This window comes from Citrus sinensis, chromosome 8 (genome assembly GCF_022201045.2).
Source record: "Citrus sinensis cultivar Valencia sweet orange chromosome 8, DVS_A1.0, whole genome shotgun sequence".
Lineage (NCBI taxonomy): Eukaryota > Viridiplantae > Streptophyta > Magnoliopsida > Sapindales > Rutaceae > Citrus > Citrus sinensis.
In genome coordinates, this window is record NC_068563.1 from 19,460,407 (window position 1) to 19,474,091 (window position 13,685).

Below are 13,685 nucleotides of genomic sequence, written 5' to 3' on the forward strand. Positions count from 1 at the left end.
ACCTTATAAAATATTCCTATATCCCTGAATCAGCACAAATCAGTGAGTCCTCCTACCCTCTTATTAGCCTTTATCAGTTGTACAAACGACCTAGCTCCTTTACCCGCAGTATCCGCACTCTCATCTCTACCAGACGCCCTCACCCTAAAGAATATATCCAGTCTTCCCGCCTGGATCAATGTGCTCTTCAAGCCACCTCTGCTGAGCAATATGTCACTCTGGAGATTCCCTCCGAGTTGCTTTCCAACTGGAAAAGAGAAGGCTGTACTCATCTTCATCTTGGAGGCATCAGATTAATCCTTACCCTTCACGGGAGAAAAGGATTACCGGTTACAGCTCGCCTTGCTATGCTTGATACCCGGTTTAAACAGTACCAAGATGCTGTTATTGGCACTGTCCTCACAACTCTTCATGCCGGCAGTGTTTTACTCACCTTCTATCCCAACTTTAATCTTTCCCTTCAAGATCCCAATTTGTCCACAACCTTGAAAGTACAAGTTCAGATCCAAGGTGCTGAACAAATTTCTTCTGCCAAAATTGCCACCTTACACCACCAATTAGTCTATAGGCTTCAAAATCATGCCTTAGATCTACCCACTCCTGAACATCATTCTGATACCCTCATGGTCTTAGCCGAATCTGACCAGATCCCAACCATCATCTAGATCCCACGACAAATTCCTCGCCATGAGCTCATCAAGCTTATGCCGCTTGAATGGATCTCCAACTACGAACAATTCCATAACAATACAGCTCTAATCCAGACCTCTGAAAGCATGTTTGAAAGACGCCAAGATGGAACAGTCCGAATGACTTTTAAATCACCTCCAAGTGCTCCACAAGAGCCTCCTCGGCTCTCCTTTACCTATTCTTCAATGATCACAGCTGTTCAGACAGCCCAAGAAGATCTGCCCATTACAGGGTTCAATTCTAAAGGTTACCCTGTTTATCCAGCCAAGCACAATGGCCATTTTCTATGGGATACCCCTGGCTCAGGCATGTGTGACCCAAATTGTCCCTGCTGGGATGATTGGGATGATGACGACGATTATGCCACCACAAGGAAAAAGAAACCCAAAAAGAAAAAATCTCCAGTTTCCTGCCACCATTATGATCCCAAACCACCACAAAATCCTCCACCTCCACCAGCTCCCTTACCCTTTTACACAAAAGAACTCAAATGGATTGCAAAGCATTGCAAATCTGAGATTCCATCACCTATCTTAAATCCTACACTACCACTACCTTGCATGATGTTCTCATCTACTTCATCCGACTATTCTTCCTCTTTTTCTCCTTTAGACACTCATACAGATTCCCAACGCAATGTCGTGTCCAAACCCTTTATTTCTTCCCCAATTACCTCATCCGGTCACCTAGAACCTCTCAAACCTTTTGAATCAGTCTTCAACTGGCAAACCCAAAATGCCAGAGCACAGAATGATACTTTGGTAAATATCAATTCCAAAGTTGAGAAAATCAGTTTACGAACTAAACAACTTGAGACAAAAGTTGACTCCATCTCTGCACAGATGCAGCAGATCCACCAAAATCTCCAGTCCCGAGTTACCCAACTCGATTCTGAACTACGAGCTATGCTTGCCCAGGGCTATTATAGCCCAGAATTTGATCAAAAGGAGAAGGAGATCAGACGTTTAAAAGCTGAGCTTGACCAAATTGAGTCTGCAAAACAACGACCTACCCTTTTCACCACATCACCTCCTATTCTTTCTATTGGCCCAACTTACCACCATTTTGCCTCTACGCTTTCCCCCATCAGACAATATGATCCTTCCAAGTTATTTGGCATGACTCATACTCTTTTTCGGGATAATCCCTTACCACCACCATCTAAACCTAAACCAAAGCCTAAACCCCAACCGTGACCCGTCACATTCCATCCCTCATCCATTACCATTCCTGGCCAACATTCTCTTGGTCCTCCTCCAGTATCGTCACCAATACCTCCACCACCAACTGAATCCCAACCACCTTCTCAATCCAAGGATAAACAACCCATGCACCAGTTTAGTGCCCATACAGTCGCCCACTCTTCTACCATAGCCCATACAGTCGCCCACTCTTCTACCACAGATGACCAAACTTCTGATTCCAATCTAGCTGTTTCTGATAGCCATACTGAGACTGACATAGAATCTTCAGTATTCACTAGTGATTCTGAAAAGTCCTATGCTGATATCACTAAAATCCTGATGGCTCAACCTGATCAGCCTAATCCCGGCCAAACCTCTCATACAGAACCATATGTTGATATTCCCTCCGAAGTTGAGGAAGAAATGCCTGAATTTTCAGCCACAAATTAACCTCCTCCAGCTCAAACCTAGACCGGTTCCACCAGTCAAAAATCATTGAATGGTCCTTGGTTCACATTTGATGATCTTCCATCTCATAAATGGCGTGATCGCCTTAATGAAATGTTTGCCTGGATTGACCTCCAAATGCTACGTCCAGGAGCCACAACTTAATTAGTCCTTAGAGAATTTGCTATTCATTTTACAGGTGCTCTAAGAGATTGGTTTGATTCTTTAGGCCGATATCGCTAATTACAGTTTGTTGATCTACCAGAAGTCTCAAGTGCCCCTGCGGTTCTCCATGATCAATTCCTTGGAGACCCCTCTGCAGTCTTTGAAGCTGCACGACGAGACTATCTCAACATGAAATGTTGTTCCCTTAATGCTAAGGATCTTGATTTTCATTACAAACGCATGTCCTTGCTGTTCTATAAGCTTAATGGATTCAATGAGCCTACATTAAAACATGTATTTCTGGCTTCCCTTCCAGATGAACTCCAACCAGATATACAGCGACAACTCACAGCATCCAATCTTTCCCTTGACAACATCTCTCTTGGAAAAATCTTCCAGCTTGCCAAAACTTGTCTTGATAAACTTTGTGAGCAGAAGCAGTTTTTCAAAGAACTGTTGAAAGACAAAGAGCCATTTCGGAGTGCTTGCAAAAAGCCTTATTTGCAGATCAAATGCAAAAAGAAAAAGTATTGTGATTGCAGTCCTAAAAAGAAACGGCATTTTAAGAAATCCAGAAATCCAGAATTTTCATCCAGACCTCATCGATCCAGAATGCCTTACAGATTCTTCAGAAAGAAGTCATCCTCTTCTAGAGATTTCAAAAGACAAAAATCAAGCAGATGTTTTATCTGTAAAAGAAAAAGTCATTATGCCCAAGATTGTCCCAACAAGCGCGACAAATCTATCCGATTAGTTGAGCATCTCCAAGCCACTACAGATTACTCCCCAGAAAAGGATGAACTGGAATTCTATTTCTCCGAACAAGATGAACCCAATGATGAAACAGTGTTCGCACTGCAGAACTCCTCTGATGATTCTGACAGTGATCAATCCCAAGTGATTTTTCACCAACAGCTACTGTCTCTTGATACTACTGTTCCTATACCTTCCATTAAACTCCAAATCCTGCTTTCAAAATTTCAAAGGCCCCTTCCAGCAATTGGTCTTATTGATACTGGAGCCTAACACAGCATGCTAAACCCCCATATTCTTCCATCAGACTACTGGATACAGTCTGAAGAACATTTAAAAGCTGTCAATGGCAAATTGTTCACCACCTCTCTGATTACCAAAAAACCCATTGGTATTCAGATTTTCCCAAATTGTGTCATATGGACCAAGGTTATTGGTCCCACCCTTGCTAATAAGGATATCTTGTTAGGTTTTGACATCCTTCACCAGATCAAACACCTCCAAATCATTCCCACTGGAATTCGAGTCAAATCCATGTTCAAACTATTCACAGACATTCTGAAACTGTACAATCTATCTGAGACTCCTCCATCATATCAGGATATTTCAACCAAACTTTTGAGTTTCTGTCCAGAGTCCCATGCTGAGATTACCCATCCAAACCCATTGTGGAAAAATAAATCTTTCTTCGTTAAGTTACCCTTCAAACTCAATGAAGACATTAACCCAACCAAAGCTACTCACCCAGGAATGAGTCCATCTAACTTACTCCTAGCCCAACAGGAATGTTCCCAATTATTAGCCCAAGGTCTAATTGAGCCCACAAATTCTCAATGGGCTTGCCAAGCCTTTTATGTTGAAAAGCATTCTGAAATTGTTCGAGGAAAGAAACGCCTAGTCATTGACTACCAGCCATTAAACATGTTTTTGCAAGATGATAAGTTTCCTTTACCCCGTCGACAAAGCATATTTACTTTTCTCAAGAATGCTCAGATCTTTTCAAAATTCGATTTAAAATCAGGTTTCTGGTAATTAGGCATTGAACTCTCTGAACGGTATAAAACTGCCTTTTGTATCCCAAATGCCCATTTCCAATGGACCGTCCTACCCTTTGGCCTCAAAACAGCCCCATCCATTTTTCAAAAATCCATGGTCAAAATCTTTCAGCCAATTCTGCATCATGCATTGATTTACATTGATGATATCTTACTTTTTTCAGGATCCCATGATGAACATCGTCAGCTGTTAACTCAGTTCTATGATATTGTCCAAAGTCATGGAATCATGTTATCGGCAAAAAAAAGCACCATTGCTACAGACAATATTGAATTTCTTGGTATGGTCATAAAAGATGGCCATTATCAGCCAGGAAAACATATTGCCCAAGAGTTGCTCCACTTTCCCGATCAGCAACTTTCCAAAAGGCAAGTCCAATAGTTTCTCAGCATCATCAATTACATCAGAGACTTCATCCCACATGTGAATCACTACACCCATCACTTCTCGGCTTTATTGAAAAAGAAGCCCCCAGAGTGGAATGCTGACCACACTACTGCTGTCACTACTCTCAAGCAAATTGCGCAAAATCTGCCTCCATTAAAGTTGATTACTGATGGCAAGCGCATATTGCAAACAGATGCAAGTGATGAATTATGGGGTGCCATCCTCCTCGAAGACATCCATGGAAAAGAACACTTTATCGCTTACACTAGTGGACAATTTTCTAACACACAGAAGCATTACCATAGCGTGTTCAAAGAAATTTGAGCGGTAAAGAATGGCATCAAAAAATTTGAGTATCATTTGATTGGACACCACTTTCTCATCCAAATAGACAGTTCAGCCTTATCCAATATTCTCAATTTCAAAGGTAAAACTGTTCCCGAAAAAATGTTACTCAGACTAAAAGATTGGTTTTCCAAATATGACTTTTCGGTCAAGCATATAAAGGGATCCCAAAACCTCATCCCTGAAATGCTATCCAGACTCTCAAAACCAGAAAAACCTCTCACCTTGTTTTCCACTACATACCACTTTCCGATCATCTCCATGGCTACATCATTACCCCCAGAAGCTCTCACCAAGAAAAATTTTCCCTTTAACAAAAATTTCTCTTCTGTCTTTGACATCCAAGAATTTGCAAAGAAAGTTCTTTTTCGTTTCTTCATGAAAGCCTACCTTGTCATCAAACCCTTTCCCTTTTCCACCTTCCACCCAGAAAATCTGTTCCTTACAGGTCTAACCCTTGATCTATCCAGAGAAACCACTGAAGATGTGTTATTGTACATCTGGTGCCTAACAGTCCTTTATGCAACCAAGTTAGTCCTACCAATTACTCCCACTTTGGAACACCTCCTTGACCCAAATAAAGCTACCTCTCTTACCTGGACTTTACTTGAATAGTTCTCCCCAATACCATAGTGGAGAAAGAAGCTCCAACAACTCTCAGAAATTTACAATCTTGAACGAATGCCTGCCTCAGAAGCACAGATGTTCACATCAGTCTTTATCATTCACAGGCCCTACTTCCAACATCCAGATACAAAGCTTTTCTGGACACATGACCAGGTATATGAATGGTTTACTGCACCACATCTAGCTGTCATCGAAAATGAAATCCAATCCACCCTACACAACTATCTTTGTCAGTTAAATCACCAAACTCCGCCACACAAAGACATCTTCCACACCTCCTTAGGTCCTCAACATGACCTCATCATGATTCCTACTCCATCCGCCATATCCAAACCAAAGTCCACATGTATCATTATCAAGGAAGAAAAACCAGACTACACTGACTTCCTGTTCCAGGATTCCCAAGACCCATGGGATGCATTTCTCCCTCTCAGTCAACACCTCCACCAGTTTCCCCAACTAACAATGGATGAACCCGGACCCTCTCAACCAGGACCCTCCTTCCAACCAGCACCACTAACTCAACCTACCAAAGTTGACAAAGCCACCCAAACTTCCCCTTAGTATACTCCAAAGTGTACTCCCAGAGACTATAATTGCCCTCGTCCACCATGCCGTGGTCCCTCCTGTAAGCATCCAAAGCTCTCCAAAATCTTTTTCCCAAAGCATACGGACCCAAATGCAACGGACAGCTCATCCAACGATGACTACCTGAATCTCTCCTCTCCATAAAGTAGTTTGTCTTGTTGTAATAATTGTGTTTTACTTTATGGTTTTATCTTGTATAATTATTGCACTTTGCTTTTGCTTTTGTCAAAGTCATGCTTTAATTATTAAAGCACTTTGTCTCTTTGTAATAATTAAAGGTGTGTCATGATGTAACTTTTACTTTTCCTTTTGTAAAAGATAGGGATCCTGTCCTATCTTCCCTGAGATTTCTCCTATATATAGGAATCTCCCCTTTGCTTGTAACATATAGAAGCTTGAAAGTAATAAACTCTTGTGTGTTTTCAATCATGAATTTCTAAACTTCTCTTCTCTCTCTGCAAATGAAGCCCTAAGGAAAAGAAAAGGAATAAAGATTAAATTTGTTCATTTTGAAACTTAAGGAAGTATGCTCTGCACTTGCCTTCTAGCAAGGATCTTGTGCATCAGAAAACCTTTTGATAAATTCTTATCTGGTTTGGTACCTTGTTTTAGACCAAAGGAAAGTCTGTTTTGGGTTATATAGCCCGAGAAAGAAAATATTTTAAAAGGTTTTTTTTGGTTCTCCATCTGAGTATATCGACGGGAAACCGACGACGTAAATTCTAGAGGTGATCCTGAATAGGCACTAGTCTGGTCTGCACTGTCGGATAACAAATTACGTACTTTTATGGTATCAGAGCATCATGACACACCTTTAATTATTACAAAGAGACAAAGTGCTTTAATAATTAAAGCATGACTTTGACAAAAGCAAAAGCAAAGTGCAATAATTATACAAGACAAAACCATAAAGTAAAACATAATTATTACAACAAGACAAACTACTTTATGGAGAGGAGAGATTCAGGTAGTCATTGTCGGATGAGCTGTCCGTTGCATCTGGATCCGTATGCTTTGGAAAAAACGTTTTGGAGAGCTTTGGATGCTTACAGGAGGGACCACGACATGGTGGACGAGGGCAATTATAGTCTCTGGGAGTACACTTTGGAGTATACTGAGGGGAAGTTTGGGTGGCTTTGTCAACTTTGGTAGGTTGAGTTGGTGGTGCTGGTGTGAAGGAGGGTCCTGGTTGAGAGGGTCCGGGTTCATCCATTGTTGGTTGGGGAAACTGGTGGAGGTGTGACTGTTAGGCACCAGATGTACCATAACACATCTTCAGTGGTTTCTCTGGATAGATCAAGGGTTGGACCTGTAAGGAATAGATTTTCTGAGTAGAAGGTGGAAAAGGGAAAGGGTTCGGTGACAAGGTAGGCTTTCATGAAGAAACGAAAAAGAGCTTTCTTTGCAAATTCTTGGATGTCAAAGACAGAAGAGAAATTTTTGTTAAAGGAAAAAGTTTTCTTGATGAGAGCTTCTGGGGGTAATGATGTAGCCATGGAGATGATCGGAAAGTGGTATGTAGTGGAAAACAGGGTGAGAAGTTTTTCTGGTTTTGAGAGTCTGGATAGCATATCAAGGATGAGGTTCTGGGATCCCTTTATATGCTTGACCGAAAAGTCATATTTGGAATTAATTTTAGTTTGTGAGTACATTCATTTCAGTTTTGAAGTTTTTCGTAGTTGTTATGTTCCAAGTTTGTGAGTACTGCTCCACTTCACTTTTGAATATATATTGAGTTTGAGTTGTAAAAAAGTCTTTCGATAAAATATAAAGAAATTTCCAAAAGCTGTTATTAATATGCTTAATTGACCTCTTTGAAGATTTGAGATCGTAGCCATTGAATTACTAGTTATACAATCCAAGAGGGGGTTGAATGCCTCAATGAAATCAAAAGCAATAAATTTAATAATGCTAAAAAATAAAAGAGTAAAGGAAGAGAGAGCAAACACAAAGATTTTTACGTGGTTCGGCAATCCCTGCCTATGTTCACACCTCCAAGCAAATTAAGTTTGAGGATTTCACTATCCAACCCTCCTAAGGTTTCAAGTTCTTACAATTGACTTCCAAGGTGTCAATAGACCTTTACAACAAGAGATTATCTCCCAATCTTTTAACCAAAGTGTTTCTTACACTCAAGCTCTCACAAATTTGATAAAGAAATGAAGATTACAGCAAATAACTCTCTTGTTCTTTCTTGCAAAAGTTTTTAAATTTGAATTGGATTTGAATTTATATAGTTTGGAGACAAAAACTAGCCATTATGGACAAAAACAACAAACAGCCGGCTAGCCTCTTAATTAGCCAGATTGTCGCTTAGTACAGTGCAAGTTACCATTATAATTTGAATTTTGCTACAGTGATGCTATAGCAACATGTTTTTTTAAAATTATATTTTGTCCAAAACTTTCTATAATTTGACTATGGCCCAAAATGTCATACAATTTTGCAAATAAATCTAATTTTAGAAATTCTAAATAATGCTGGTTATTTCCAAAACTTTTTTAAATTATCTAAAACTTTATAATACTTTTCAAAGGGGTTCTTTTCAGAATTTTAACATAATGTTTATTGATTTCAAAGTTCTCAAAACTTTTTCAATTTAATCCAAAATTTGAAAAACACTCAAATCCACAAACTACTTGTCTTACAAATAAAAAAAAATTTTGGTTTATAAAAAGTAATGATTTATTAAACAAAATCTTGAGCTTCTCCAATGCTAAACCATGCATATATTAAATCAAAATGGTTTTACAAGAATTTGTCGCAACAATGACTCTGTTGAGCTAAACTTTGTCCTTGATCAAGTCGTTGTCCATTGAGTGCCTTGATCTTGACTTCATTTGATTCACTTGCATAAATATTATCCTTCAAGAACTAGTGAAAATGTGAAAGACAACATTTATCATATCACTTAAGTTACATGTTTGTTATTGTCAAAATTACAATATGTTTAGGCTAATAGTCACCTCTTCATCTCATTTTTAAGACTTAGGTCTAGTTTTAGTAGCAAAAAGCAGTCTTCTACTAGGTTCAAGTCTCATTAGATTGCTTGCATTAAATCATAAAGCAAAAAAATATAAATAATGACCTCTTTATAGAGTCTGATATATCTCTATTAGTTAATTATTGTAGGTAGTAAGTATAAAAGGATCGTTGCTCATGAGTATGCCTTATTTGTAGATACCCGATGGTAATTTTATAGCAGTGCACATATCAAGTTCATTTTAAAGTATGCATGAAAATTCCATTATATTTCTATTCTCTAATGGCATAGTTGAGTGGTTTTTAACCAAATTTTTTTTTAAGCATGCCAGTACTCAAAATAAATATAAAGATATGATAATCCAAAATAAAAACTTGTACACCATTAACAATAACATACTACATGATGTAGGATGGTTGTGTATTACAAGCGGGGTACTTTTCAGAGGCCATAATGTGAGCTACAGGTGTTCATTTTCAGCGAATAACATACTATTTCGAAACTTGCAATAAGAGAATCAAACCCAAAATGGGTGCCACGGGGTCAAACCAAAAATTTTACTTCTTTCCTAGTCATTTTTTTAGTTTTAGAATTTTTTCAAATTTTCCTGATTCTTTTAGGAATTTTTTTTAGAACTCGGATTTTAGTGTTATTTGTTTTCCTTTTCTTATTTTGATTAGGGGAATTTTATCATAAAATAATATTTCAAATTTACCTATTTTAGTAAATTTGCTATATTTAATATTATTATATAAAAGGGTCTAAAACCCTAATTTGTATTATTCAAAATTATTCAATAAATTAATTATTCAAAAACTTTTGTTTTTTCTATCAATCTACTTTCAATGTTTCCGTTTTGTCACTAAAATTCAAGAAAATGTTATTATCAGAAAAAGTAAGATGGACTAGAAAGAGATAATTAATTACTAGCATGTCAACTTTAAAACCACGTTTGTTTGCGCTACCAAAACAAACATAGTCAAAATAAATTAATCTCTTATAGCATGTCAACTCTTAAAGCTTTTGACTTTTATACATACATCAGCGTTTCCTACGTGTGGATGTTAAATGCGAATTTGAATTTGCGCGTATTCATATTAAGACCATCAGGTGTTAACATTTTTTAAAAAAAAAATTAATTGTAACAACATATAATGTTAATATGAATCCACATTTAAGCATCACACGAAATCATTTTTAGGTCTGAAAATTCTAAATTTTATAAAATCAAGGATAAGTTGACAACGATGTGAATATACTTTCATAATGTTGCCAAATAATTTACAGTTTTGAGAAATTCTATTCTAGCAGTTGTCAATTCATCCCAATTTTTATGTCTAAATTGAAAAATTTTCACCCACACACACATATATAACTTCTCTGGAGGGTATGTCCACACAAAATTCTGTGCAAATGTGAATTTTACAATGTTGTAAAAGACTTTTATAAAAACGTTGTAAACGTCATTCACAAAATTGTGATACCTTTGACAATATTGTAAAATAGACATTTATACGAAAATTTGCGCCAACATCATCATTGCTGAGAATTTTCCAACGTATATATGCATAAACAGACCACAATGACTGTTGAAATATGACATTGTATTGATAGAATAAATTCCGAAAATTTTGACTCCTTTCTTTTTCTTCTTTAAGATATAAAAACCTAGCTAAGGTCAACATCAATAATATTTTATTTAAATTGGGCAATTATCTTAGCTGTAACCCAGTTTCCAACGATTTTCTACGATTTCCGAGTTGAATAGTCCGCAAGAGAATATATGAACAGGATACAAAGGCACGAACCTTTCCCTTATGCATTAATGAATCCAAGCAAATGTTTGATTTGCTCTAAACACGGCAAGCAGCGATCATGAACGGGGGCTGAAATAGTAATAAAACATCTGTCAAAGTTTCTTACTGTCACCATTATATATGCATGAAGCCGCCAAAATGGACCAGAACTAAAACGAGTATCAATGTCAAAGAGAAAAGAATAGCTAGCACTATAAATACCATGCAACAATTGAGCTTCTTCATCATCTTTCAATACTCAAGATAACAGTTAATCCATTTATTCATTAGCTACTTGCAAGAAGCTAGCTAGATAGCACCTAAAATGGCTTCTCTTTATCAAACAAATAAGTTCACGTGTACAATTATTGTCTCCATGTTTTTGTTGATCATCTCTACGCAATCTGAAGCACAACTCTCACCAACATTTTACGATGCCACTTGCCCAAGTGCCCTCAACACAATCCGAACAGGCATTAGAAATGCTGTTTCACGAGAGCGTAGGATGTCGGCATCCCTCATTCGCCTCCATTTTCATGATTGCTTCGTTCAAGGTTGTGACGCGTCCATTTTGTTGGACGATTCCTCCTCCATTGACAGCGAGAAAAATGCACTTCCAAATTTTAAATCAGCTAGAGGGTTCGAAGTTATAGATAGTGTCAAGTCTCAACTGGAGAGAGTTTGCCCTGGAGTTGTTTCATGCGCTGATATCGTTGCTGTTGCAGCCCGTGATGCTTCTTTTGCTGTGAGTAAATCATCATTAATTTTCTACAAGATTAATACAATAAGAGACATGGTAACAGAAATAGTGATAAGCCGATACCGTTCTGTATTAATAATCTTAATATATAATTCATTGTTAGTTTTGGTTAGTTAATTAATTTAAAAATATTAATACAGGTTGGTGGACCATCATGGAGAGTTAAGCTTGGTCGAAGAGACTCAACAACTGCAAGCAGAAGCTTAGCAGAAAACCTCCCCAGCTTTACAGATGGATTGGACAAACTTATTTCCACCTTCGCTACCAAAGGCTTGAATGCAAGAGACTTGGTTGCCCTTTCAGGTACCCCTCTCTCCCTACATACATACATACATATGTGTGTGTGTATTTGTCACGCCATAATATATACATATAAAAAATAATATTCTTAATTAACTATAACTAAATAATCAATAATATTAATTAATTTGTAATTTCATTTGAAATTCAGGAGCTCATACAATTGGCCAAGCACAGTGTGCATTTTTCCGTGATAGGATTTATAGCAATCAAAGCAATATTGATGCTGGATTCGCGAGCACTCGTAGACGTCAGTGTCCGGCTAATGGTGGTGACAGCAATCTATCACCACTTGATTTAGTGACACCCAATTCTTTCGATAACAATTACTTCAAGAATCTCATTCAGAAGAAGGGACTTCTTGCATCAGACCAAGTTCTGTTTAGTGGTGGATCGACTGACTCCATTGTTGATGAATATAGCAAAAACCCTTCAAAATTTAAATCTGATTTTGCTGCTGCCATGATCAAGATGGCAGATATCAGTCCTCTCACTGGCTCTGCTGGAGAAATTCGACGAGTTTGCAATCTTGTCAACTAATGATCAGTTGTCCATGAATTTCTGTTTCAATTATTTTCAATTGTGTCATATTTCAATTCTTTGATTTTATTTTTTGTTATGAATAACTCACAACGGCAGGAAAATCTATTGTTTATATCTTTATTTTCTGTTTATCCAATTGTTTATTGTTTTCTTTATTCAATTAATTCAATCATGATAAACTTATCCAAATTCTCTTAAAATAAGTGGAAATTCTTAGTTGATTATATTTTTACGAGCAGTACTATTTGAACTGCAGCAAGATAATGGGAAGACAAAAATATGGGTGCTGTTCCTGTTGCAGTGACATTGTAGCGTACAAAATGACAGCAATGTTCATGTTATAATGTTGTCATTTCTATATTTCTACTGTCTTGTTACTATACAAATAGTATTCTTCTATTTTTAAGTTGATAGCAAAATTGTGTATATACTGGTGGATGATAAATAGAGACAAAATCATTTAGCGTTTCCCTATTTTTATGGTAATGGCAAATCTGTGTATATAATGATCTACGATAGCAAAATTGTACATGTATTGATCGACGATAAATAGAGACAAAATCACTCATACGATAATAAAATGAAGACTATGTATTAATGATATTATCCCACATTTTGAGAATTGTTACAGGGCTAATATTATTAAAGTTGAGGCTATCGAAGCCCATATGCCTAAACTATACTCAAAAACTGACTTAAGATTGAGGTTTGCATCAAGCTTATATTAGTAGCCCAATAATATATTATACTCAACTAATGTGTAATGATATTCTAAGTTAAGCAAGGATAATGTTTAATTCTAAAGGTAGCTATTGATTATGATTGTAGCTCATAAGTAGTCATGCACATGTAAGATGTAAGCCCATATTACTCTACTACATGATAATGACTAAGGGTTGATGTGGAATAATATTCTCAGATCCATGATGTGGGCTTATATCCTGAGTAGAGACAATCTTTAACTTTTAAGTTACCTTTTAACTATGAGTAAGGCTCGTGAGCACTCGCACACGAGTAGGCCATACTACCTTGCGATATGGTAAAAACCAAGCAAAGAGATC

General features: G+C 37.3%; 1 protein-coding gene across 1 annotated transcript; it reads left to right on the forward strand.

Annotated features, from left to right (window-relative positions):
• The first annotated feature begins 11,287 nt into the window (after window positions 1-11,287).
• On the forward strand, window positions 11,288-12,773 carry LOC102630715 (lignin-forming anionic peroxidase-like). Its single transcript, XM_052432436.1, has 3 exons — window positions 11,288-11,766; window positions 11,922-12,084; window positions 12,233-12,773. Exons 1-3 carry the CDS (start codon window positions 11,347-11,349, stop codon window positions 12,619-12,621), a joined length of 972 nt encoding a protein of 323 aa, XP_052288396.1. The 5' UTR covers window positions 11,288-11,346; the 3' UTR covers window positions 12,622-12,773.
• The last annotated feature ends 912 nt before the right edge of the window (window positions 12,774-13,685 follow it).